At 42.1% G+C, this 23032-nt stretch overlaps 1 protein-coding gene across 1 annotated transcript in view; it reads left to right on the forward strand.

The window, feature by feature from the left end:
• The window catches only part of ANO2 (anoctamin 2), a 149195-nt gene extending 131615 nt beyond the window's left edge, over positions 1 to 17580 (forward strand). Inside the window, exons 21-25 of the mRNA XM_048300126.1 lie at positions 5354 to 5506; positions 5615 to 5667; positions 7611 to 7792; positions 14205 to 14310; positions 15743 to 17580. Coding sequence (XP_048156083.1) covers positions 5354 to 5506; positions 5615 to 5667; positions 7611 to 7792; positions 14205 to 14310; positions 15743 to 16024 — 776 coding nt within the window. The 3' untranslated portion in view covers positions 16025 to 17580. The remainder of the gene's footprint in view (positions 1 to 5353; positions 5507 to 5614; positions 5668 to 7610; positions 7793 to 14204; positions 14311 to 15742) is intronic.
• Positions 17581 to 23032: the final 5452 nt, after the last annotated feature.

Genomic DNA, 23032 nt, shown 5'->3' on the forward strand with positions numbered 1-23032 from the left:
CAGGAGGATGAGCAGGAGAAGCCTCGCAGTGTGCCAAGCTGTGCCCTGCCTGTGGGACTGCAGACAAATGTGCAGCAGATGAAAGCCAAGCTGCGCCTCCCCAGCCCCGGTTACTACCCCGGGTCCACTTCCCTGCTCCCAGCTGTCAGATCCACTGCTCAGACCACCCATACTGGCAGGAAGCACTTGGTGCAGCTCAGCACTGAACCTGTCAGCTGGGATTCTTGTCAAGGGCATCATGCTGCAAGAGGCAGCTCAGCAGCTTATTTACCTATTTCTCTAATTTTGAATTGGGGGTGGTGGGAAGGGAAGCAATGCAGAAGGCCAGAGCAGGACTTTTTTTTCCTCTGAGTTGCTTAAAAAGGCAGGGTTACTGGAATGGAAGAAGAGGTATGATATTAAGGAAAAGAGAGAATTCTGGCTGCTGTTTCAGAACTTCTTTCTTAGTTTTCACACTGATTTACTCAGACAACCTCCCTCAGGCATCAGTGGCAATCTGGAATGAAGCAGCTGAAGGAGGAACTGCAGACAGGGCTTGCTGTAGCCTTTGGGTTTCCCCATGCAGAAGGCGATGGGGTTTCATGCAGAAGCAGGCAGATTATGTATCCAAATGTGAGTAGTCACTTCATTCAGGTTTGTCCTGCCAGGGTGCTTCTACTTTTAAGGATGGATGACATCTTTACCGAAGACTCTTGCTTCCAGGTCTACCATTCACTAGGCTGTACCCTAGTCACAGGCAGTCCTTGCTTTTTTATCCATATATCCACTCTTTTTTACTGATTTCTGTCTAAAGGGTTGACATGTGCCCTTTCTGATGGAATCCTGGAGTGTGGCCCACTACCCACATGGCAAATCATTCTCTCTGAAGCAGATTAGCCCTGTTAAGGCAGCACTTCTCTGAGGGACAGTGCTTGGACAGTCTTGGGATGTGTTTTTCAGTATGACGCACCACAGGTAAAGGAGTTCTTTTGATGAAAACTACCCTGCTTAAATTTTAGGATGCCTATTTCCAAGCTGCTTTCTTTTAGTTCTGATTTCTTACTCTAAGAAGCCTGAAGCCTTGGAGAGACTTCCCCCCTTCTCACCCCTCTGCCCCTGCCCTCATTTAAATCTAGGTAGGTTCATAGAAACAGCAAGATTTACTGGTTATTTTTTAATCTCCTGTATTTTCCTGTTTGGGAAACGTGACTCTGTTCACTGGAATTTGTTTCTGCAAAATATCAGTCACTCTAGTCCATGCCAGCAAATTAGATTATCTGTAAGAAGGAGTTTTTTTACAATGAAGGTGGTGAAACACTGGCACAGGTTGCCCAGAGAGGTGGTGGATGCCCCATCCCTGGAAACATTCCAGGTCAGGCTGGAAGAATCTCTGAGCAACGGGATCTAGTTGAAAATCCCTGCTCATTGCAGGGGTTTGGACTAGATGACATTTAAAGGTCCCTTCCAACCCAAATGATTCTATGAAAAATAAGATTAATTTTTTAGGGTAAAAGCCTTTGAATCTGATTTCGCCAGCAGACTGCACTGAGCTTTTTTGTTGTGCAGGCCTTGGCTGTCAATAGCAAATGTACACAAAGATCAGATTTGCACCAGTGACATTTCTGATTAACTGTTTGTTTTGATAATATTAACTGATATATTCCTGCATTTCTTAGCAGAGACACTCTTAAAATGCTTGAGTCATCAGAAAATTTTGCTCAAGTAATCCTGAAACATAAATTGTCCCTGTCAACATGTGTCAAATTTGTCATTAGCACTTCCTGCTTCCAAAACTGTGCAAAGACTTTTGACCCAGCCCAATATACCATACCATGTGCATTCCCAAAGTAGGTAGCATGTAGAGCAATTTCCTCTTCCACAAGGCAGCAAGTTTGCAATGTGTGTAACTGGCCTGCAGTGATAGGAGTTGGCAAGAAATTGATGTTTAGAGTAGCAATAAATATTGCTAATGAAAGAAACTTTATTAAATTGGCTCCAAGAAGAAAATGATGCACATGAATGTCTGAAATTTATACCACTCGTGTTTCTTTGAGAAGAAACTGAAATCAGAAGTGATTGTCAGATTCCTATTTCATTCTGTCTTCTGTTCTCTAGTCTAACCCCTCTAGGATTCCAGACTTCATGTGGCAATTGATTAAAAACATTTTTCCTCAAGAAGAAGTAATAATAAAAGGTTTCATCATCCAACTTCTGTTAAAAAACAATGGCACAAGAAGAAAATGATCAGATCCAATGTCTGTAGCTACTGACTACTATAAGGATTAATCTGAGAGGTTTGGAAGAATTTCCCCTAAAGCAGGAAAAGCCATCAAAAAGGCAATGTGTGAGGCAGAAAAAGAAAAAAAAAATCACTGAAGAGAAACCTGCATTTTTCTATAATCTCTATAATGAGGATGGCTTTGAAAATACCATTGGTGATTGAGTGTAGACTTGTTGCATACATTTATTGTGGAAGAGTTATATATTACACCTTTTCCTTGGTTTTTCAGCCAGGCCTGGCTGTATATTGAAAAGTTTCTTCTTAGGATTTGGCAAGTTCCTTAGCATAGAAGGGATTTCTCTACTGTTTACTTCCCAAAACACATGATCCTATGACAGATGCTATTGATAAAGAAGAAAGAAAAAAAGGGAACAGAATCATAAATAAATACCTTGTCTTAGATGAAGATTTGAGGTAAAAGATACTTGGGTTACTCATGCTGCTCAGTGTGTAAATCTTGTAGACCCTAAGTGATCCACACCATGGAAGGTTCTGTTCTGGGGACTGATTCTGTTTCCTTTACGCAAGAACAGCAGCCACCACCCTGCAGATCCATAATTTAAAAGCTTTGATTTGTGCTCTTGTTCGTAACTCGGAGGCCAGACTTAGAGGCACAGGGTGTGTTATTGTTGGGCTTGGGTTCTGCTCAGGCCCTGCCCAGCTTCTGTGAAGAGTGGACTTCTGAGAAGGGCTGTGACCTGAGACACTTCTTTTGATGCTGTTTGTCCTTCAGAGTTTTTGTGTCGGGGCCTGAGGCTGGATGAGGTGTTGCAGATGTGACATCAGGTGTTGAGAAACTCAAGGGCTGGCTCTGAGCTCTTGGCCTCTTTCCTGCTCAGCTCAGACAGTCAAGGCACCGAGAGTGTGTGGTTTGGGCTTTTTCCCTCGTCAGAAGTAGGTTCTGTGTCAGTGGCAGCACATCCAGGGTCCTGCTTGGATACCTCAGGAGAAGATGTTTTGCATGTCCTTGACTTTCCACTATACCCAGCCTTCCATCACTTTATTTCCCAGCTTGGGCCATGAGCCCGGGGAATGTTTATCTCTCTTTTCTCCAGGATGGTCTACCAGGGGAGTAGGAAACTATGGAACAGGCTGGATGGCCAGAGGTCTGGCTCCTGGCACGGGTCTCTTTAGCCTTTTCCCTGTACATGAACACGTAAAGAGCTCTGTGTGGAGACCTTGTGGCGTAAATGTGAATGTAAAAAGGGTATTTAAGGGTTGCCATCAAGTTTTCCAGCCAAAAAAAGGATGTTTTGGTGTCAACAGTCCTTGATGGAACAGTGTGAGCTTCCTAAAAGTGTTGTAAATATTTCCAGAGTGACCAGACAGGCATCCACAGAACTCCAGGATGCTGAGACAAGATTCCTTCTGGGATCTGGACAGAGATTCTTCTCTTTGTAATCTATTCAGGTTTGTTTCTAGAAACACTGAACACACTCAACAAATACCTGTGAATTGCTGAGGGTGTTCAAAGACTTCCCCATTTAATGATTGTTTGCTAGATTGTTACACAAGACCGTCTAAATTCTGTGTTTGGCTTTGGGATTACTTTTTTTGCCTGCTTTTTGCATCATTTACACTTTCATAAGAAGGAATTCAGAAGGCTGAAGAGATTTCAAGATGGCCACACAAACACTTCTGGCACAGAGTTTTCTATGAAGATGTATTTACACAATTATCCAGAACCTTGAACATTTTTTCATGAACTTGAAAAAAAATTAAACTGCATTTTCCAGGGCAATGAATAAAGGGGCTACAAACAACATCAAAGCAAATGCTTGTGTGTTTATTCTTAAAGTACTGCAAATACTTTTTAAATTTTTCTTTTTCTTTTTTTTTTTTTTTACAGAATCCTCCCAGCTGTATTCCTGCTAAATTCACTTAAAACCAAATAAGGCATATTTTGGGGCTATGTAGTTTTCTAAGCATTTCACAGTTTTTGGGGGACATTACTTTAACATCTGGTTTTATTTCCTTGTTAATTCCTTTTCCTGACTCTGAAAGTAAAATAGTCAGAAAAGTATGATTTTAAGGATCAGATATTTGTATGCTTTGAAAAAGCTCCATCTTAGTGTATACACTGTATCTCAGAGCAAAACAATGAGAATGAAACTCTGAAGGCCATATAATTGATATACAGAGATTTTACTTTCTTATGCAAATATACTGTCCCTGAGATGAGAAAGGGGAAATGTCAGAGGACTTGCAACCTGTACACAAAAAAAGGTGTATGTGAGAGAAGGTCCTGGGCAAAACTGTTTCAAGGGTGAGCTGTAGGTTGTGACAACAGCACTGAAGGAAATGATTTTAAAGTATAATACTGTGCTATGTACACAGAATAATGTGCTATTGTCACAAAAAAAGTGCAATTCCTCCCTCAGTGGAGAGAGAACTTATACAGGGGCTTGCCAAGAAAGAAGCCACAGTATCTATGGCCTCATACACGCCAACACCTTTTCTATGCTAATATTTTTTCTACTCTATGTAGATCACAGTCAGATTTATTATTTATATATATATATATGCAAAATTCACCTTTGTAAAGATTTAAAGAGGAACACTTCTAAACTTGGAGGATGTCAGTGACAAAAGGAGGGATGAAAGTGCTGCACACCACCACCAGCTCCTGCATCCACAAAGATGCTTCTGTTCCTGCTTTTCACAGGCTGCCACCAAGTTTTTTAAAGGAAGCTGGGAAGAACTTGTGGCACCTTGTAGATTTTCTTCTATTGCTTGATTGTGTATCATTTTCCTTACAGGGAAAAGGACAGGAAAGAAACAGCATGGACTAATCAGTTAATTATGTATAAATGCAGAAGAATAGACCCTGAACCCTTTGGCCTTTATTAAATTTATTATTTCCTTTGGCTTGTGCTTGTACTAGCAACTTGAAGCTATTGGAAACATTCATAAAGCATAGTGACAAACCTTTGTCTCTTCATGGCCCTACTCTGGGATATTTATTCCTGGGACCAAACTGGGAAGTGGAATTTTATGGGGTTGGTAACGCATAAAGCTCATCAACAATTTACTCTCAGCTGCTCCCTTCAGAAGCTCTCAAAAAACATTGCTTTTTTTTTTTTTTTTCCCCAGTTATCCAGTTTGGCTTTGTCACACTCTTTGTTGCCTCCTTCCCTCTGGCCCCTCTCTTTGCTCTTCTGAACAACATCATCGAGGTCCGTCTCGATGCAAAAAAATTTGTTACTGAGCTGAGGAGGCCAGACACAGTGAGAGCAAAAGACATAGGTGAGTAATGAAAGAGCATTGCAGTGAAGATAAGACCAAAAATACAATCAAAAAAGAAGAAAATTTATAATGAACCCATTAATAAGTTCTTTTTTTTTTCACTTACAGGTATTTGGTATAACATTTTAAGTGGTATTGGAAAGCTTTCAGTGATCATTAATGTAAGTGTTTGGTTACACCAGTTTCTAACCATGATCTTGGGAGTTTATACTGTTCCTTCAATGTAATTAAAAAAAAAATTATTGTTTATAATTGTTTATAATTTATTATCCCTTCAACATAATTTAAAAGCAAAGTCTAATTTTCTCAATTTCTCAAATACATCTGAATTCAGATATATTATGTTTATTCTTCTGTATGTACTCCCTAAGTAAAATTTTCCTGTATATGCTTTAAGATAAAAAAATCTCATGCCCTAGGAGTTTAATCCTAAGAGTTACTAGTGGGTTTTTAACCTACAGGTCATTAATTCATAGAATCACTTAGGTTGGAAAAGACCTTTAAGATCATGGACTAATACCATAAATTTTAAAGATATCAAAGCCATTTAGAAAGGCAGATGATTTTCACTACTGAAGGGAGAACTTGTGGAGAGGTGGTATGCAATTTCTTTGATAAAAGCTCCCAGCACAACAGCAGAGCACTCTAATGCCTCCAGAGGAGCAGTGTTGTTTCACTTGGGCGGAGCATTGTTCACTTACGGCTCTCCAGTTTCCAGGATTTAAGGTAGGAAATCTGTGGGACCCTGCACATCCCCATAATCTCACTGTCAGACACAGATTTCAGCTGTCCAGCACTGAGCTGTGCTGGAGGAGAAAAACTCTGCAGTCTCTTGTTTTTATCTGAATACACTTTGCAGATTTATGATCCTTGATTATTTCCTGTGTCAATCAAACTCTGGAAATATTTATTTCCTGGGGATTCCATTAAAGTATCAGTTAGACACCTTTCTTGAAAGAAATGTAAATATGTACATACCCATTCGAAAAAAAAAATGCTGAATGCCCAATTCTCCTTCTCCATCTGGATAATATTGATACAGGAAATTATTATTTAGCAAAATGTAGTTTTCAATTGTCATAGGATCACAGAATGTTTGGGGTTGGATGGGACCTTAAAGCCCATCTCATTCCAACTCCCTGCCATGGGCAGGGACACCTTCCACTATCCCAGGTTGCTCAGAGCCCCATCCAACCTGGCCTGGAACACTTCCAGGGATGGGGCAGCCACAGCTGCTCTGGGCAACCTGCGCCAGGGCCTCACCACCCTCACAGGGAAGAATTTTTTCCTAATATCCCATCTAAACCTGCTCTCTGTAAGTTTGAAGCCATTGCCCCTTGTCCTGTCACTCCAGGCCCCTGTAAGAAGCCCCTCTCCAGGTCTCTTGAAATCTCTTCCGGCACTGGAAGAGGCTCTAAGGTCTCCTCCCAAATCCTTCTCTTTTCCAGGCTGAACAATCCCAATTCTCTCGGCCTGTCTCCACAGCACAGGGGCTCCATCCCTCTGATCATCTTCACAAGCTCCTCTGGACCTGCTCCAACAGGAATGAGTCCAGAGGAGAAATCAAAGGCATTCTTGTTGAGATGATCTAGAGACTTCTGTGGCTGACTGCCTCCACAATTACACCAGTCTTATGGGACACCAGTCTTGTAAGAGTTTAATACCAGCATGAGATCCCCTCATGTGAGATGTGTGAATCCTGATGCAGAGCAGAAAATGGACCTTTATACTCAACAGGTTTGGTGTAACTACACCAAAATATAGCCCTAATTGTAGCCCAACTGGCTATTAGGTCTTGTTGTGGGTTTTTTTAAAACTAGTGATAAACTTCCATATGGCTCCAGAGATGAAACTAATTGGAGAAATGGACAGTCCATTAATTGCTTTTGCTACTTCCTTAACTCAGCCTTCACCAAGAGAGACAGAGCAGGTCACTGTGCATTTGTGTGCAAGTATTCTGTACCAATTCTGGGCATATAACTCTCCCTTCATCACCACTCTAAATTTACCTGAACATGAAAATTTTCCCCTGAATTAATTAACCTGGAGACACAGATTCACAATGTTGTTATTTGGTTGTTTGTTTTGTTTTTCCATCCCTCAGGCTTTTGTCATCGCTGTCACCTCCGATTTCATCCCACGCCTTATGTATCAATATGCATACAGCCAGAATGGAACCATGCATGGCTTCATCAATCACACCCTCTCATACTTCAATGTCAGTCAGCTCAAGGCTGGGACACAGCCAGAAAACTCCCTGTTTGCACAGGAGGTTTCCTTCTGCAGGTAAAGTGAGGACAGCTGGCACAGTCAAGGGAATTTCCTTGGCTCTTAATGTCATTTTTAAAAGTGGTAATTGATAAAATTCAGTTATATGGCCACATATTCAGCAATATTCATGTGCCTTTGAAAAGGTGATTTTGAAAGTGCAGCTTTTATAGTATTCTCACTGTGTTACAAGGTCTTTAAAACAGTTTTTTCAGGGCATTAAAAGGCAAAATAAACAATTTAGACAGACTTGATAAAAAAAAAAGCAAACAAAAACTTTCTTTATTGAAAGACATAGCTTTCACTAAAAATAATGATTTTTTTAAATGGGCACCCAGTAATTAGAGCCAGACTTTCTTTTTCTTTATTAAATTCATTCCTTACTCACTGAGATCTGAGTTTTCAATATATTATGCCCATCTTAAAACCTTCACCAGTTGCTGTCTACGTGTCTTATATTTCAGATTCATCTTTTCAGACTGGGGAAACAAGGCTCAACTTCCTTTAAAATATGTCCCAAATACCAGATACAGATGGGGTAATTCCAGTTTGCATGAGAAATCACTAATATGGCTCCAGCTTTCAAAATAACTTTGTATTTTTATAATAATACGCAGAAATTCAAAGAGCTGGTTTAAGGCATTACAACCCCAGGCTGTTCAAAACTGAGCTTCTTTGGGCCAGTGCTATATTCAACAGCCTGTCTCACCTTCCTTTTTGACTGCCTTGAAATCACCCTGTTCTTGGTTCTGCAATGGCACAAAATCTTTATAGAAGTTCCTCTTCCATTTATTTAAGGAGAGCCTTAATTTAGAGTGGTTTTCCCTCCCTTGCTTTGATGTGCAATGTATTTCACACTGATTTTAAGCAGGGTATACACCTTGCCCAACTATAACCCACAAAAATCCCAGTTTCTTCACTGGAAGCAGGGTAAACAGGGAGAGAAATCTGTCCCTCTGCTGTTGGGATTGCCTTTGAGGGGTACCTACCCTCTCACCTTGACTACAGCACAGGATAGATGAGTGGACTCCTAACTTTCAAGCACCTTATCAGCATGTGAGCTCTGCTATTCCCCATTTCTGCTGCCAGGAGTTGTTTGTTAGCAAAATATTCCCTGTGAGAGTATGCAGCATCTCTGGACTTTCTAACAGATTTGTAAGTCTGTGAAAGGCTTTTCCACCCTCAATTCCTAGAACTTTTAAATTTTTTATCCCTAAATTAGCCCGTGTTTTCCTTCAACAAGCATCTTGATCCACTTCACTGTGACTTTGCTACTTTCACTATGCTGCTCTTTACCTTGTGTCAGCCACTGGCCTCTGTTCATGGTGTCTGAGTGCTGGTGTGTTTGGAAATGTGTGCATTGACAACCAGGGTGAAAGGCACTCCTCATGTTAGTATGGCCATATACAGCCAAATACTCAAGAGACCCCAAATACAGGGAGGAGGGAATAATCTACACTGGGTATAAAAGTGGTCCCTGCCTGATGATATCATCTAAGAGACTAAGAAAAAGATTAGTGTTTGACCGTGTGTTAGCCTGAGTGAGACAAAACTATGGGAGCATTTCTCTTCTATTATCAGGAAACAATTGGGAAAAGATGCCAGCATCCACAAACACTGTTTCTCATTATGATCTGCCTGAATCTTATCAAAATCTCAGCTTTGGACAGGACTATCACTGTGATAAAGTATGGGGTCTCTAACTTGTGTCCCAAGAGACAGGCAACCAAACACTGCCCCTCAAGCTGGAAATAAAATCTGTATTTCTGTTTCTGGCAAATGCGTTGGGAACAAGCTGACCTCTCTTATTCTTAGATTTCTGTGACCTCTGGAGATAAATGTGGTTGCAATGAGGCTGTGTTTTGCTCCTTACGGGCACTGCCAGAGATTAAGGTATCTTTAAAATAACCTTAACAAGCCAGAAACAACTCTGCCACTCAACATACAGAATACATTCTTCAAATATTTAGAGCAGCATTTTCTCCAGTGCTGTGAACTCTTTGGCACTACTTCCAAATAAATGTTGCTGTAACGCCGTTCTGACGCACAGTAGTAGTTGTAATTTTACTTTTTGTGGGGGGAGGAAATGGCATTTGTGTAGCTGAAGGCAAATTAAAAGCAAATCTTGCTAAGATATGGATATTTTTATTGGTTTGTCCCTTTTAGTCCTTGTAGTCTTGTATGATAATGGAGGACATAAAAACCTGCTGGTCACACTGAAAAGAAGGAAGCAGCACATATGGAGTCATTAAAGGGACTTTTCCTTTAACATGGGTCTGCTCCAACATTCAGCAAATTTATAAAATGTCTTTGAATATATTTTCTTAATGTCATGGGACTCATCTCATCTACTCCTAATGATCAATGCTGGATGCTAATATTTTTCCCTAATTTTTACATACTCCTGCACTTCTGGTTCTGTGATTGTGGATGTTTTCTCCAATTTCTTCTGAAAGACCAGCTGAAGAAGGAAATTAAACAGATTAGCTTATTTGGACTGATTTGCAGTTCCACCTACATACACAGTTTGATTTGCTTTTTTAACCAGTCTTTTTTTTCCCCCCACACAATACCCTTCTGAAATACTATAGCGTCTTTCTCTTAGATCTGGCTTCTGTTCATGTTTGTCCAAGTACTGTGAGGTTCTCTCCACCCAGCCTCTCTTCCCCCTTTTCTGCTTTTCTATTCTCCCTCAGAATTTTTCTGTGCTATGTTCTTCAACCATGTTGACTACTTCAAATTCTTGTCCTTTTTCAGTGGAATTCCAGTTGCTTGCTATTTTGTAAACACAATAGTCTTTGCAGCACTGGTTGGTTGCTGTTCCTACCTGTAGCGGGTTGGGTTTGTAACCAGGCAGAAACACCAATTTAGTGTAGTGGTTTGGTCTAAAATACTCATTACTGTTTATCTTCTGTGAGATAAGAATTAGGAGAAATGCAAAGCAGGCACCAAACTTGAAAGAATATAAAGAAGTTTATTAACAGACCTAAAAGAAGGAAAAAAAAATCATACCACACCTTCAGAACTCTCCTCCTCCCCCAACCTTCCTCCCTTCTCCCACTGACAATGTAAAAAGACAACCCTTAAGATGTTCAGTCTGTTTACCACTTCCATAATAACCTTGTTCAGTCCATTTAGAAAGAGAAGTCTCTTCTTGCTCGTGCTATGAAAACAGTATCACAACGAGACAGCCGCCCACTTCCAAATATTGTTCAGTCCATTTAGGAAGAGGAGTCTCTCTGCCTGCGTGTGAGTCCCTTCCCCCGACTTGCAGCTTTTCCTGCAACTGCTTTCGAGGGTCCACTCTTGAAGGTTTTTGGGGTACAATTTTAAGGTTGAGCTGTTCAGAAACAAAAAACAGAGGCCCTTCTCCTTCCCTGGGAGCAAAGGGTCTTCCTCATCTTCATCGTTAGGACTATCTCTGGGAGCATCTCTAGGAACTGAGGTTTTCTCCTTTCTCATTTGGAGCAAAAGTCCTCATCTGGTTCATCTCTCCCTGTCCAAACTTCTCATGAAATTACAGCTGAGTCAGCATCTGCCTATCTCAGCACAGGTGCTTTTGCTTACGAGTTGAGCTCTTCACAGCAATAAAAGGGTTAATCTCACCTCGGCCTTGCAGCTTTGCAGCTGGAATGTTGAATTTTTCGTATTGCAGTGGAGAGGGGGGAGAGCCGAGCCGCTCCGGCTGCCCACGGCAAGGCAGTGGGGGGGTTCCAAGGCTGGAACAGGTCCATTGGCTCCAGGATGGCCGTGGCCCAGCCTGGCCTGGCCCAAGCAGGGCCTGGCCGGGCCCACTGGCCCCCGCACGGGGCCCGCAGCCACCTGTCCCAGCGCCGGAAACGAGAGAGAGAGAGCTGTGGGGGGTTTGTCTATTCTTAAGTGTGGATCACAGAGGCGGTCACAATTTTAAGTGGCTTAAAGAATTGTCCATATTCAAACTGGCCAGCTGGTAGGTTCTGTTAGGTCCCAGAGGAAGCTGTAAGCACCCCTTAGCAAGGACATCCCTTCTGGGACTATGCTTGCTAACCTATGACACTACCACACCTGCTGAATCAAATATTTTAAGAGTGAAGCATTGAAGAAGAGAGGGAATCATAGAGTTGTGGAATATCTTGAGTGGGACCTTGAGTGGGAAGGACCATCAAATCCTGGCCATGCACAGAACACCCCAAAAATCACACCTGAGGGTATTGTCCAAATGCTTCTTGAGCTGAAAAGATGGTCCTTGTAGGAAAGAAACTATCTGTAGAATACAGGGGTTAGAAAAGGCCCTTTGGAGCCCCATGTGCCAGAGAATAATTAAAAAGGGAGGTGGGGAGGAGGCCCAGCTACCTCATCTGTAGCTCTGGCAACATTTTCCTTCACCATGGATCATTTGCTCATGTTCTGTTGAGTGTAGGATCAGGCATCACAAGCAGTGTGATTCCCAGCTGAGCCAGGTGAAATTTCCATGGGGTCTGATGTCCTGCAACACTTACATAGTTTGTGCAGCTCAGAATGCATTAAATGGAAAACCCACCACAGTTGGTGACCCTTTCAGGTGAACCCGGGCTCCGTTTCAAGACTGGGATTGATTTATAGTGGTCAGCAAAGTCCACAAGAAACTCAGTGGTTTTCCTTGGCTTTGATGTTCAAACAGATTAAATTCAAGGGAACTGTCTTTGTCTCTTGATGCATCACTTGTACAGATTTGAGCAACATGTGGGAGCCTGCAATGTCCAGAAAGGGACCAGAGGGGGGATCTGGCAGTGCAGGAACAGCACAGGAATCCCAAGTCAGGACTTGCACGTGCACCACCAAGCAAAACCATCCAGGGGCTAACACAGCCCAGGGAGTTCTTCCCTCAACTAACACAGCCCCCAATTTAAAGTGGTTTTCTCCTCCTTGTGGGCTGCACCTTGTGTCCTTTGTCTCCAGAACCTGCAGCATAGAACCACATCCAGCATTCCAGACTCAGTTTCTTGGGGGTGGGGAGCGGCAGGATGTAGGGGATGCGTGGATGGCAAGCCTGTGATTTAACATGCAAAACCATGTGGGTAGAACCTGAAGGTAATTTTGGCAAGTGCACCTGCAAACTGAAGCTGACAGATTTTATATATGAACCTTCTCCATTATCCCCCAACGGAGGCTTTTGCACAGTCTAATGAATCTTACTGTCAGGACGGGTTTTGTGGTATTCAAAACAGATTTTCCCTTTCTTAATTTCATCCCATTACTCCTAGTCAAACACTGGGAACAGCACTAAATTATCCCTTTCAGTCCTGAGGGCACAATTTGCGCATGGTTATCATGTCCAACTGTGGCTGTTACTTACCGAAGTGGAGCAATACATGTGCTGCTCTTTAATCTTCCCGGTGAGTCAGTCTCCTCAGCCCTTGTACTGTTCTCCTGAACTGCCTTCACTTTGTTGCTATATTTTTCTTTGGTTTCCTTTTTTTTTTTTTTTTTTTTTTTTTTCCTCTCTTTCTTTTTTTTCCCCCCTCTGGAATCTGTACAGCTGAATGGCTGAATGCAGCATTCCAGGTGTGGATTTACCTGGGCTGTTCAGAGAAAGGCTAATTCCCCTCCCAGCACCATCATGACTTTTGTTGATACACCCACAAGTCATAGACTGTCCTGCTGCCATATTTCAAACGTGTGCTCGCTTGCTGGCCACTGCAAGCTCCAGGCTATTTCCACTTTCAAATACTATGTCTTCAAAGATCCTTCAAGTGTTTTAATTTTAATTATTTTCCATTTCCCTGTATTATTCTCATTGTGTTTCCTGTCTTCATTTCTTATTGCTTTCTGCGTTTCCTGCTATTTGCAAAACTTTCCAATTTAGGAGCATCTGCGATTTTTATTAGCCTGTTGTTTACTTCCAAATGATTGATGATAATACTAAAAGCAAGTCTTTACACCAAACCACTAAGGCTCTGTTTTATCCTGTCCAAGGCTAGACAGTTAATTTAGGAAGTGCCTTTCCCATGGCTCCCCCTTTCGTTAATGCAAAGACAGGAATCACCAAAGCGTGTGTCACGTTTTATGTGGGCTGAATTATTCCCTGAATTAATCAAGGTTTAGGTGACATGAATGCAGGTTTATCTCCTTCAGTCTGAAAATGCCTTGGACTATCTCTCTGCTTTCATTTCAGCATTTTATTCCCTGTACACTGATGTCAATTTACATTAAGAAAATAAAGGGGACCTTTGTCAATCCTATAAAATCTTGACATTTCCAACGTTACAACTGTGAAAACCAGACTGAGTTAAATTCAGTGGAGGTAGTCCAGCTCTAATTCTGAAGCTGTATTTCATAATAAGGCTTGAAGTAGGAACATCTGGAGGATTTAATTCTTTCGGTTTCATGATTGGAAAATGACGTTAATCACAGCTATTGGTGCTGGAGGAAATTGCTGGAACTGTGATAACCGAGCTGTCTCCATCTCCAGGTTCAAAGACTACAGAGAACCACCTTGGTCCCCGCACCAGTACGAGTTTTCTAAGCAGTTCTGGGCAGTCTTATCTGCTCGCTTGGCTTTTGTGATTCTGTTTCAGGTAAGGCTGCTGAGTTGCTTCACTTTCAGCCACAGAAATATCATCATAAATGGATCCAAATGCATGTTCCAAAGCAGCCCATGTCCAATAGACATGGAAGGCAAGACCCACAGTTTCTCTTAGCCCTTGGCACTAGCAGTAATCCCCAAAACACTCCAGGCTCTGAATGTTTAAGTGGACTCTGTCATTTTTATACTCTCAGAGGAACCACTTTTAAAAAGCACATAAATGCTGTGTAGGCTTGTTAACTGCTGTTCTTTACCCAAAGCAAGAAACAAACAGAAGTAATAAATCCTCTAAGGATTTTTGCTACTTTCTTGAATTGAGCGCAGTAAATTGTCCCCAGTGTGGAGATTTCATTAGCAAGGGATTTGCTGTCATGGCTTGCCTTCCAAATGGCTTCCTTCTGCTCTCCTCCACGATGTGGGATACTTCCACAGCCAAATTGGGCCCATCCCTCTTTTTGAAATTTGCCTTTCTTTTGTCCTCACCTGCCAAGTGTTTCTATGAATCTTGCCTGGTTTGTATTGCCCTCTTCTGCTTCTTTGCTGTGCCTTCAGTAATTTTCCACCACTGGCTTCAAAGCAGTTGAAAACAACTGGTTCTGCTGGGCTTCAAACCCTGTGCCTGCTCTGCCAGAGAGCATTCCCTGGTTAATTAGCTCCATTGTCTCGGATGGGGACAGAGAGTTCATGCTAGCAGCCCTGTCAGCAAACTGTTCTTACACATTTCAAGGCATTACACAACGCAGCACTTCTCAGAGCATTATCATGACAATACAAAGCATTGCTTATCTATAGATTTCACAAGCAAGCAGAAGGTTTTTCCCAGTCTGCTTCCTGCTCGATGGTATGAGCACCACCTGTAATCACCCTGACACCTGAGGTTTGGGGTTGTGGCTTGCACACTGTGGTAGTGTAAAAACAATCCTGCTTGTCAGCAGACAGAAGGATTTGAAGACAGAATGGCCATGAAAGTTGTCTGCTGTGTGCTCAGGCCACACTGGAAACACAAGAGTGTCTTTGTCTTGTGTTGTAGGATTTTTGATAGCATTGAAGGATGTCCTTACATTAATGGATTCTGAACTCACTATCAAGGAACTGGATGTTGAGAAATGGGCACCTTTGGATACCTGTAAAGAATAATGATGGTTTAGTTACTAAGGCAATGAATTATTTCATGATTCCAAGTCCTTTCCCATTTCAAACCTAACTGAAGCATGTGTTTAATTCAGCCTCTACACTGAGGAGTAGCTGTGCACAAACCTGAGCTGCTTCTTGAAATAAAGCCTCACTCAGCTGCTTACTACTACACACCACCAGCAAAATGTGTTTGACATCTGTCTCATAGCTATAACAAAGGTTTGGTTTTGCTCCAGTGCAAGTATTTTGTATTTTTCATCCTTGCTTCCCATCTGTTGCTGTGCTTGCAGAACTTGGTGATGTTCCTCAGTGTTCTGGTTGACTGGATAATCCCTGACATCCCCAAGGACATCAGTGAACAGATCAAAAAGGAGAAGACTTTGCTTGTTGACTTCTTCCTGAAGGAAGAGCACGAAAAGCTGAAGCTGATCGAAAGCTTTATTGCACGCGACAAGCGGAAACACAGGAGTGGGACCAAAAGCAAAAGGACCAGGGCTGCCAGCTTCTCCCAGTGTCACCGCAGCCCCAAGGGCAGCTTCACCTCCTTCAGCTCACAGCACACCGTGGTGTGACTCAGGGGGGAAGGGAACAGCCTGTGCTTACCTCTGCATACTGTGTGATGTGATTCTGAACCTGGAGCAAGGGAGGGAGAGACAAGGGACAGGGAGTAGAAGAAAGCTCTTTTGCTTCCTTAGAATCTCCAGATGTGAGGGTCTCCATTACAATTTAACTGCTCTCTGGGCTGCAGCATTTCCAGATTTCATCAGTGCCAGATAAGGGCTGTATTGTGGCTATAGCTGGTTCTTGTGGTGATGATGCATGCAAGCTGGGGAGGCATGCAGGAATTCTCCTGGCAGGAGTTCTCCTGGCAACCACCCCTCCTCCTGCAGATGCCTGGTGGGGCATGGGGACACTCCTGCTGCAGTCTCTATCTTTGGGCAGGTTGGACTGACCCTGGGAAGGACTGACCATGGGGAAGGACTGACCATGGAGAGGTACACACAGCTCATCACCTGTAGCTGCTAGCAGAGGGTTTGCAAACGTGGAGCCTCAAGGAGTCTTTGTGCCTTCCTAACCTACACTGCCACACAGTGCCACCTCTGGAGGGCACGCAGGGCTCTGGGAGATGTGGGAACAGAAGGAATTTAAATCACTGGGCACTTGCATCTATGGATATATTGTGTTTGGCTTAGCAGGAGCTGGAATGCATGTGCTGGTGAGCAGGGAGGCCACAACACGTGCATTAGAATGGCTGAAGCTGCCAGAACCAGGGAAGCTCCTTGGCATTCATTGTCCTGAACAAAAAACCAAAAACCAAACCTCGCATGTTTGATTCTCCTCTCGCTTAGACTTGGAATTCAGCCAGTGTCAAGAGGAGTCACGCCACTGAACCACCAGTGCAAAGCTGAGGAGTGAGAATGGAATCAAGCCCTGTAAATCATATGGCATCTCCATGTACACTGCATGTAAAGTAACAAAAATCGCTGCTGTTGTGAGTTTCCGTAAAGTAAAATATTTTGCAGAACTGTATTTCATTGGAAGATAAACATAGTCACTAACCAAGCTTTCACCTACAAGCATTTAAGGAATAACTTTATTCTGTCATGAATGAAAATTAAACTTCCTTAAAAAAATCTGTTTCTTTTCCTGTAGATTCTGCCTCTAACCCAGCTTGAAATTCAGAGGCTGGATAAAAGGTTTTGTTCTAATTTTGTCTTCTCAACGATACTGTCAAAACCATAAAAAATACAAACCAAAAGAAGTACTTCAGTTTCAGGCACTCTATTCAGGATTGCTCTTTAACATAATAATCTTATTTTATGTATTTATGAAGCCTAAGATTTTATTAATGTTTTAGATGAAAAGATTTTTCTCTGTGACAACTTTTGGTAACATAACGGGAGATGTGAAAATAATTTCTTTTTTTCATTCAGTGCCCAAACTAAGGCAAATCAAAATGGGAGAACTGTTTCAGAGTGGGCTGAAATGAAAAAAAAAAAAATTTTGGAGTTTCATTTTTAAAATTTACTTTTGGGTTATTTATCCCTTCTATATGGTAATGAAATTTGAAAAGATAACATCATCTTAAATAAAGTTACAAATGTTTAACTTTGTTGAAAAAAAGTCAGTCCTCTCCAAATGTTTTCCTCTTTTTCCCTGTGAAAACTCACTGTTTTGCTTTGTTTTGTTTTAATTTTGCTAGTTGATTGAATGATTTTTTTGTTTGTTTGTTTGTTTGTTTGCTTTTTAAGACTTTGGCTCTCTCATGGAAATCTGTGACAGGGCTGAGACATTACCTTTGATTTCCAGCCTCTAAGATCAACGTTTAAATGAGAGAATGGTATCTCCTCAAAAACAAATTGTCTCATTTTACTTTCAAAAGGCCAGCAAGCCCTGTTGGGGATTCCATGGTCTAATGTACTAAGACAGTCAGTATTAATAACATCTATTCCCTCTTTTACACCAAGAGAATGCTCTGCTGGTGAATCTGGGGATTTGAAACTGTTGGGGCTTTGGAAGTATCTCTGTTTTTTGCAACTCTAGTTTATTGAAATTCAATCAGTTCTCTTCACTCCAAAAAGCCTCTGATGGGGAGAAAATATGTTTCTAAACAGTAGAAATATCAATCTTGATTGTCATAATTCTTCCTCTCCTCTTTCCAAGAATGTGGGAGGGCATGCAGAAATGGATTTAGAAAGAGATTGCACGCAGGTTGCATGGCACCCTCCTTGCCAGTGGCTTGTTTGATGAAGGATATTCATAGTTAAGGGTTTCCTTAAAATAGAACCATTTTGTACATTTTGTACACCCTCCCTCCACCCAGGAAATACCTTTTAAAAAACTGTGAGTCACTCCAAAGCAGTCAGAAAAATGTTATCCCAAAGTCAAGTGCATTAGGCTGTTGTTACACAGGATTTCCATAACAAGCAACTGAAATGCTTGCCACTGTCCAAAAATGATAAAGTTTTTCTAGATTTCCTAGCACAAGGAACTAGAGAAGCCAGCAGATGTACACTGATGCTCTGCAGGTTCTCCTGAGGCTTATATATTTCACCCAAACAAGGCTGGGAAAGAGGCATGGCAGCAATCCCGGCTGATGTCCAGATGGGATCTCCCCTGATATCGCAAACAGGACAGGCAGCTCAATTATCTTTATCTCTGATATGCTTGCCGTTTTTCCCTTAAACTTGAGAGTTTCATTCACTGAGGATCCCTGCACGTCCGGTACCTGACTCAGGTGCACTCCCTGAGGATTGCAGCCTTTGTTGCATTTCTATGGCAACCTCTGGATTCTCCTGACACTGCTTCCCATCAGCTGCTGTAATTGTAGATCACCGATCAGGTATTCGGTCATTCTCAGTTTCCAGCTTATCGTTTTCGGACAAAGCCAGACTTTATCTGCCCCCTTTTTATCAGCAGGATAATTGTAAGTCTACCCACAGATCTCCCCTTTGCCACAAGTTGTGTCTCAGAAGCAGGGAATGGCTGTTCCAAGAGATGTGCATGGAGAGCTCTCCATAGGGACCAAGGGAATCGGGATGGAAGAAGAGGCACAAAGGTAATGAAACCTGTGGGCTATTGTTACTCCTTGCTTTAGCAATGAAAACCAGCTAAAATCTCTGCAGAGGAAAGGGGGAAAAAGTAAGCAGGGAAGGAATTGTGTAGAAATTTAGTGCAGAATTTCATAGCCATTTTGGACCACTCCAGATATAAAATGGAAACCCCAATTAAACAGGCAAACGAATGAAAACCAGCATGTCTCTGTGTGTGGGTAGCTAACACCACACTGGGTACGACACCTAGTCCCAAACCTCCAGATCCACACTCTAGGATCCATGGAGCCTCATCAATGGGAACATTTGTGCCTGCACATCAGAACAGTGCAAAAAGGAAACAACAAAAGGGAGAAATGGAATGGCTTTTATAAAGCCTTACCAGCTCCAACTGTCAGGTCAGGCAATGTGAGGTGAGTTCACCCTCTGTCCAGCAGAAACTCCATGGAGTTTGCTGCTCCACTTACCACAATTTCTCCCTGGGACAGTTGGTGCAGGGCAGTTTCAGACAGCTTTCAGGAGTTATTCAGGAGAAGAAATGGACCCAGCTGGAAGGAGCTCCTGCTCCAGAGTCACTGCATGCTCAAATGCCATCAGTTAGAGGGTCCATCTGATCCACGCAGCCACACGAACCCTCTCACTCTGCTTATCTCCAGTTTTGAAGGGGGCTTTCCAGAACTCAGTGAAGCTGTGGGAATGTTGGCCTTTTCTGCCATGTCTTCTTCATGCAGACCTGCCCACTTTTTTAATCATCAGCCCTAGATACCTCTTTTTGTGATGGGTTTCACTGGCTTTTCAGTCCTCATCTCAGGATATAGAAAACTTTGCTATCTACACCTCTCCTGCAACTCCAACATTCATGACACTCAAACCCTTTCTTTTTCCAGGAAGAAAAGTGTGACCTCTGTGGAAGTCTGCCTGTTAAATCATTACTTGGAAATACCCAGTTCACCATGCACAATATTCACCACTGTTAGCAATAAACTCCTCTGACTACAGCAATATAACATCTGTTGCTGGTCTGCAGTCTCACCCTTTAATTAACCACAGATGGTCTCTCTGTTCCCTGTCTGGTCTAATTATTTTGCTTTTGAAAAGAAAATATAAACCAGTTTTTTTGTGAGCTATTCTTTGTAGGTAAATTCTTGCACACCTTGTACTGGATAGGATGTCTTGTGTGTCCAGGAGCACAAAATTTCAGATACAACAGTAGAATTGCACTCAAAGGTAGAGAGAGGAGGAGGATTTACACCTGAACTCCCAGCTCTTACCTTGCAAGGGCCATCAGTCCGTGGTTCATCTGAAAGGCCCACAGACAATGGAGGCTGAAGAATACTTTTAGCACAAAATGAGTACAGAGTCTGTATGCACCACACGCACCATTTTCAAGGAAAGGTCTGCACGAGTTGTTTTCTAAATGTGTTTTCATCTGTCCTAAATCCCTCAGTACTACCAAAACTCTGAATATTCTCTGCAGGTCCCATCCTTTACCCATCATCTGCAAATGTACTCAATTATTAATTGATTATTAAATTATTAATGGCTGCATTAATTAACAGGGTGCCTTGCTGCCTCTTTCCCACCCCCAGTGGAATTGTTAAAATCAACCAGATTCCATAACAACTCCTGAGACAGACTGATAATGCTCTTTGTTCGTGCATAATGATCTAATGAAATATTTTTATTTATGTGTATTTTCAGTTGTTTGTTGACACAATCCTGCAGCTTTACTTTTCCTGATTCTTAGGACTCTCACCAACAACAACTCTTCTACTCACAGTGTTTCCAAGCCTGGTTCCACAGATACAGCTTTAATGAGCAAAATGGTTACTATCAAAGGATTATATATGTCTCTAATGCAGCCACCTGAGGCAAGGCAGATCCAAACCTCACTGGAATCAATGGAAGTCTTTCTTTTGGCTTCAGTGTCCCCTTGAGCAGAGTTTTCTTTGCCTCTATGCAATTCTGTGTGCAGCTTTTAACCAGTTATGTAGAGAAATTGTGATAGCAGTGGAAAAATGTGCATCCCCAGCAAACTTCCACTGCTGTGGCCTTCAGTGAGTCCCACTGTGGAAAATGTGCACAGCCAGCAGCTTGGGATTTGACACTGCATTTTCCAGAGATGGGATCACCCTCCAAAACCGACTGGCTGATTTTGTCTGCCTTCATCCTGGTGTTAGGGCTGGCTTTAGTGAACTTGGTTTTCAGAACAGTTATCACCCTGTGCTTCCATGTGGGAAGGACTTAAGGCAGACACAACCTTGAGTCACTTTTGAAAGCTATGATCCCTGAATTTAAATATATAAGGAATACTGATGCACCATCTGGTTAAATCCTTGCAGTTTATGTCACATATACCAATCCTTGTAACAGGCTCCCTGTTATCTCACATTGTAGCCTCTGCTTTGGTATGTTCAGGGATGCAATTATAACAGGGAAGCAATGTGATCCAGCAGCTTGGAAAGGCTACTGCAGCCCTCCCACTGAACCATGCACTTTTGGGAAAGACAATGCAAGTTGTGCCTTTAAAACCAGAAGGAATTTAGTTAGGACGGTGGATCTGGGGGAGCAGGGAAGCAGGTCCATGAAGCTGTGGGGGTAATGAGGGGCTCTGGACAATTTTTGCTGGTGTGTCAGAGCCTCCCAGTGTCATATTCCAGTCCACAGCCTCATTCTTTGCTGGAGGAAACTGTTCCCTGCTTAAAGGAAAATCACAGGAAAAGATCACAGCCCTACCTGAATCTGTCCCACAAGGTAAAGTCCATTTCTGGAGTGACCCCTGATTTCTCTGATGCATTTTAAGCACAAAAGGCAGCAGAAACCCAATCAAAAAGATGTGGAGTTTTTAGCTGAACGGATACACAGAGAACTTCTAATATTTTCTACCCAGCACTTATCAGAGAGCCCTCTCCTAATGAGCTAAGTCTTAAGAGGATTATTTTCCCAGAGCTTTTCCAGTAGCCACTTTAAATAAGGGGCAAACAAACATGACAATAATCTTATATTCAGTCCTACAGGTGTGGTTTAAGCTTTCCTCTGGCATCTAGTTTTTTAGTTTCTCTTCCATCTGTTACAAAGCTTTTTTTCAAATGATCATTATTTTTAACAAGATGGCTATATATGACTTGCACAACTCTCAACTAAATTCAACAAAACATCCTCTGTTGATGCTAGGACAGGATTTTGACTACTTGTTGTTGTGTTGCTACATCTAATCTTTTGAGATACAGCAACATATTTTCATAAGAGTTTGGAAACACAGAAGGTCAGTAAGGACACAACGCTATGAGGATATTTAGATCTAGAATAGTATTCTTAATGCCAGGACTGATTAAGAGCCTGAAAAAAGGCAAGATTTAGTTTACAAAATGTGGACTTAGCCATAAAACTAAAATAAATCAACGGTAAAGACTGGATTAAGGAGTTTCTTTTTTTTTTTTCTTTTCTTTTTTTTCTTAAATAGAATAAATAAATATACCCCTGATATGTTTTGTTCATTCCAATGACATGTAGAACTGGTTCCAGTAGATGGAGCAAGAAAGCAAAAGGAAAGCAATGCCACATACCCAGGGTACTCGATAAGAGGAGGTGGGTATTGAGCCATGGAGTTGTTTAGGGTGGAAAAGAGCTTTAAAATCATCACATCCAACGTGTTCACGGGGCAGGACATGAACTGCACACAGGTTCACAGAACAAGCTTCAAAGCATCGGAGGAGAAAGCACTTTGAAAGCTACTCCATGGCTTCAAGTTCAGTCAGGAACACTCTTCATGTAACTGACACTGACAGAAGTTTTTCCTCAGGATTGGCTTAGTAGCTGAAGAAAAATAACTTGGGATTTTCTCCAAAGCCAAGAAAATAGATTAGTTATAACTGGCTTGTTATTCTCTTGGCTTTAGTGGAGATTAGGGCAGCTTAATTCTTCAGCAAAAGCTAATGCTGTGAAGATGTATTAAAAGAGACAAGCTTTACATCTCCCATACGATCCCCAGCCTCTTATTTCTCACTGCCTGTCTCTTCTGACTCG

Source organism: Corvus hawaiiensis, chromosome 4 (genome assembly GCF_020740725.1).
Source record: "Corvus hawaiiensis isolate bCorHaw1 chromosome 4, bCorHaw1.pri.cur, whole genome shotgun sequence".
In the NCBI taxonomy this organism is placed as follows: domain Eukaryota; kingdom Metazoa; phylum Chordata; class Aves; order Passeriformes; family Corvidae; genus Corvus; species Corvus hawaiiensis.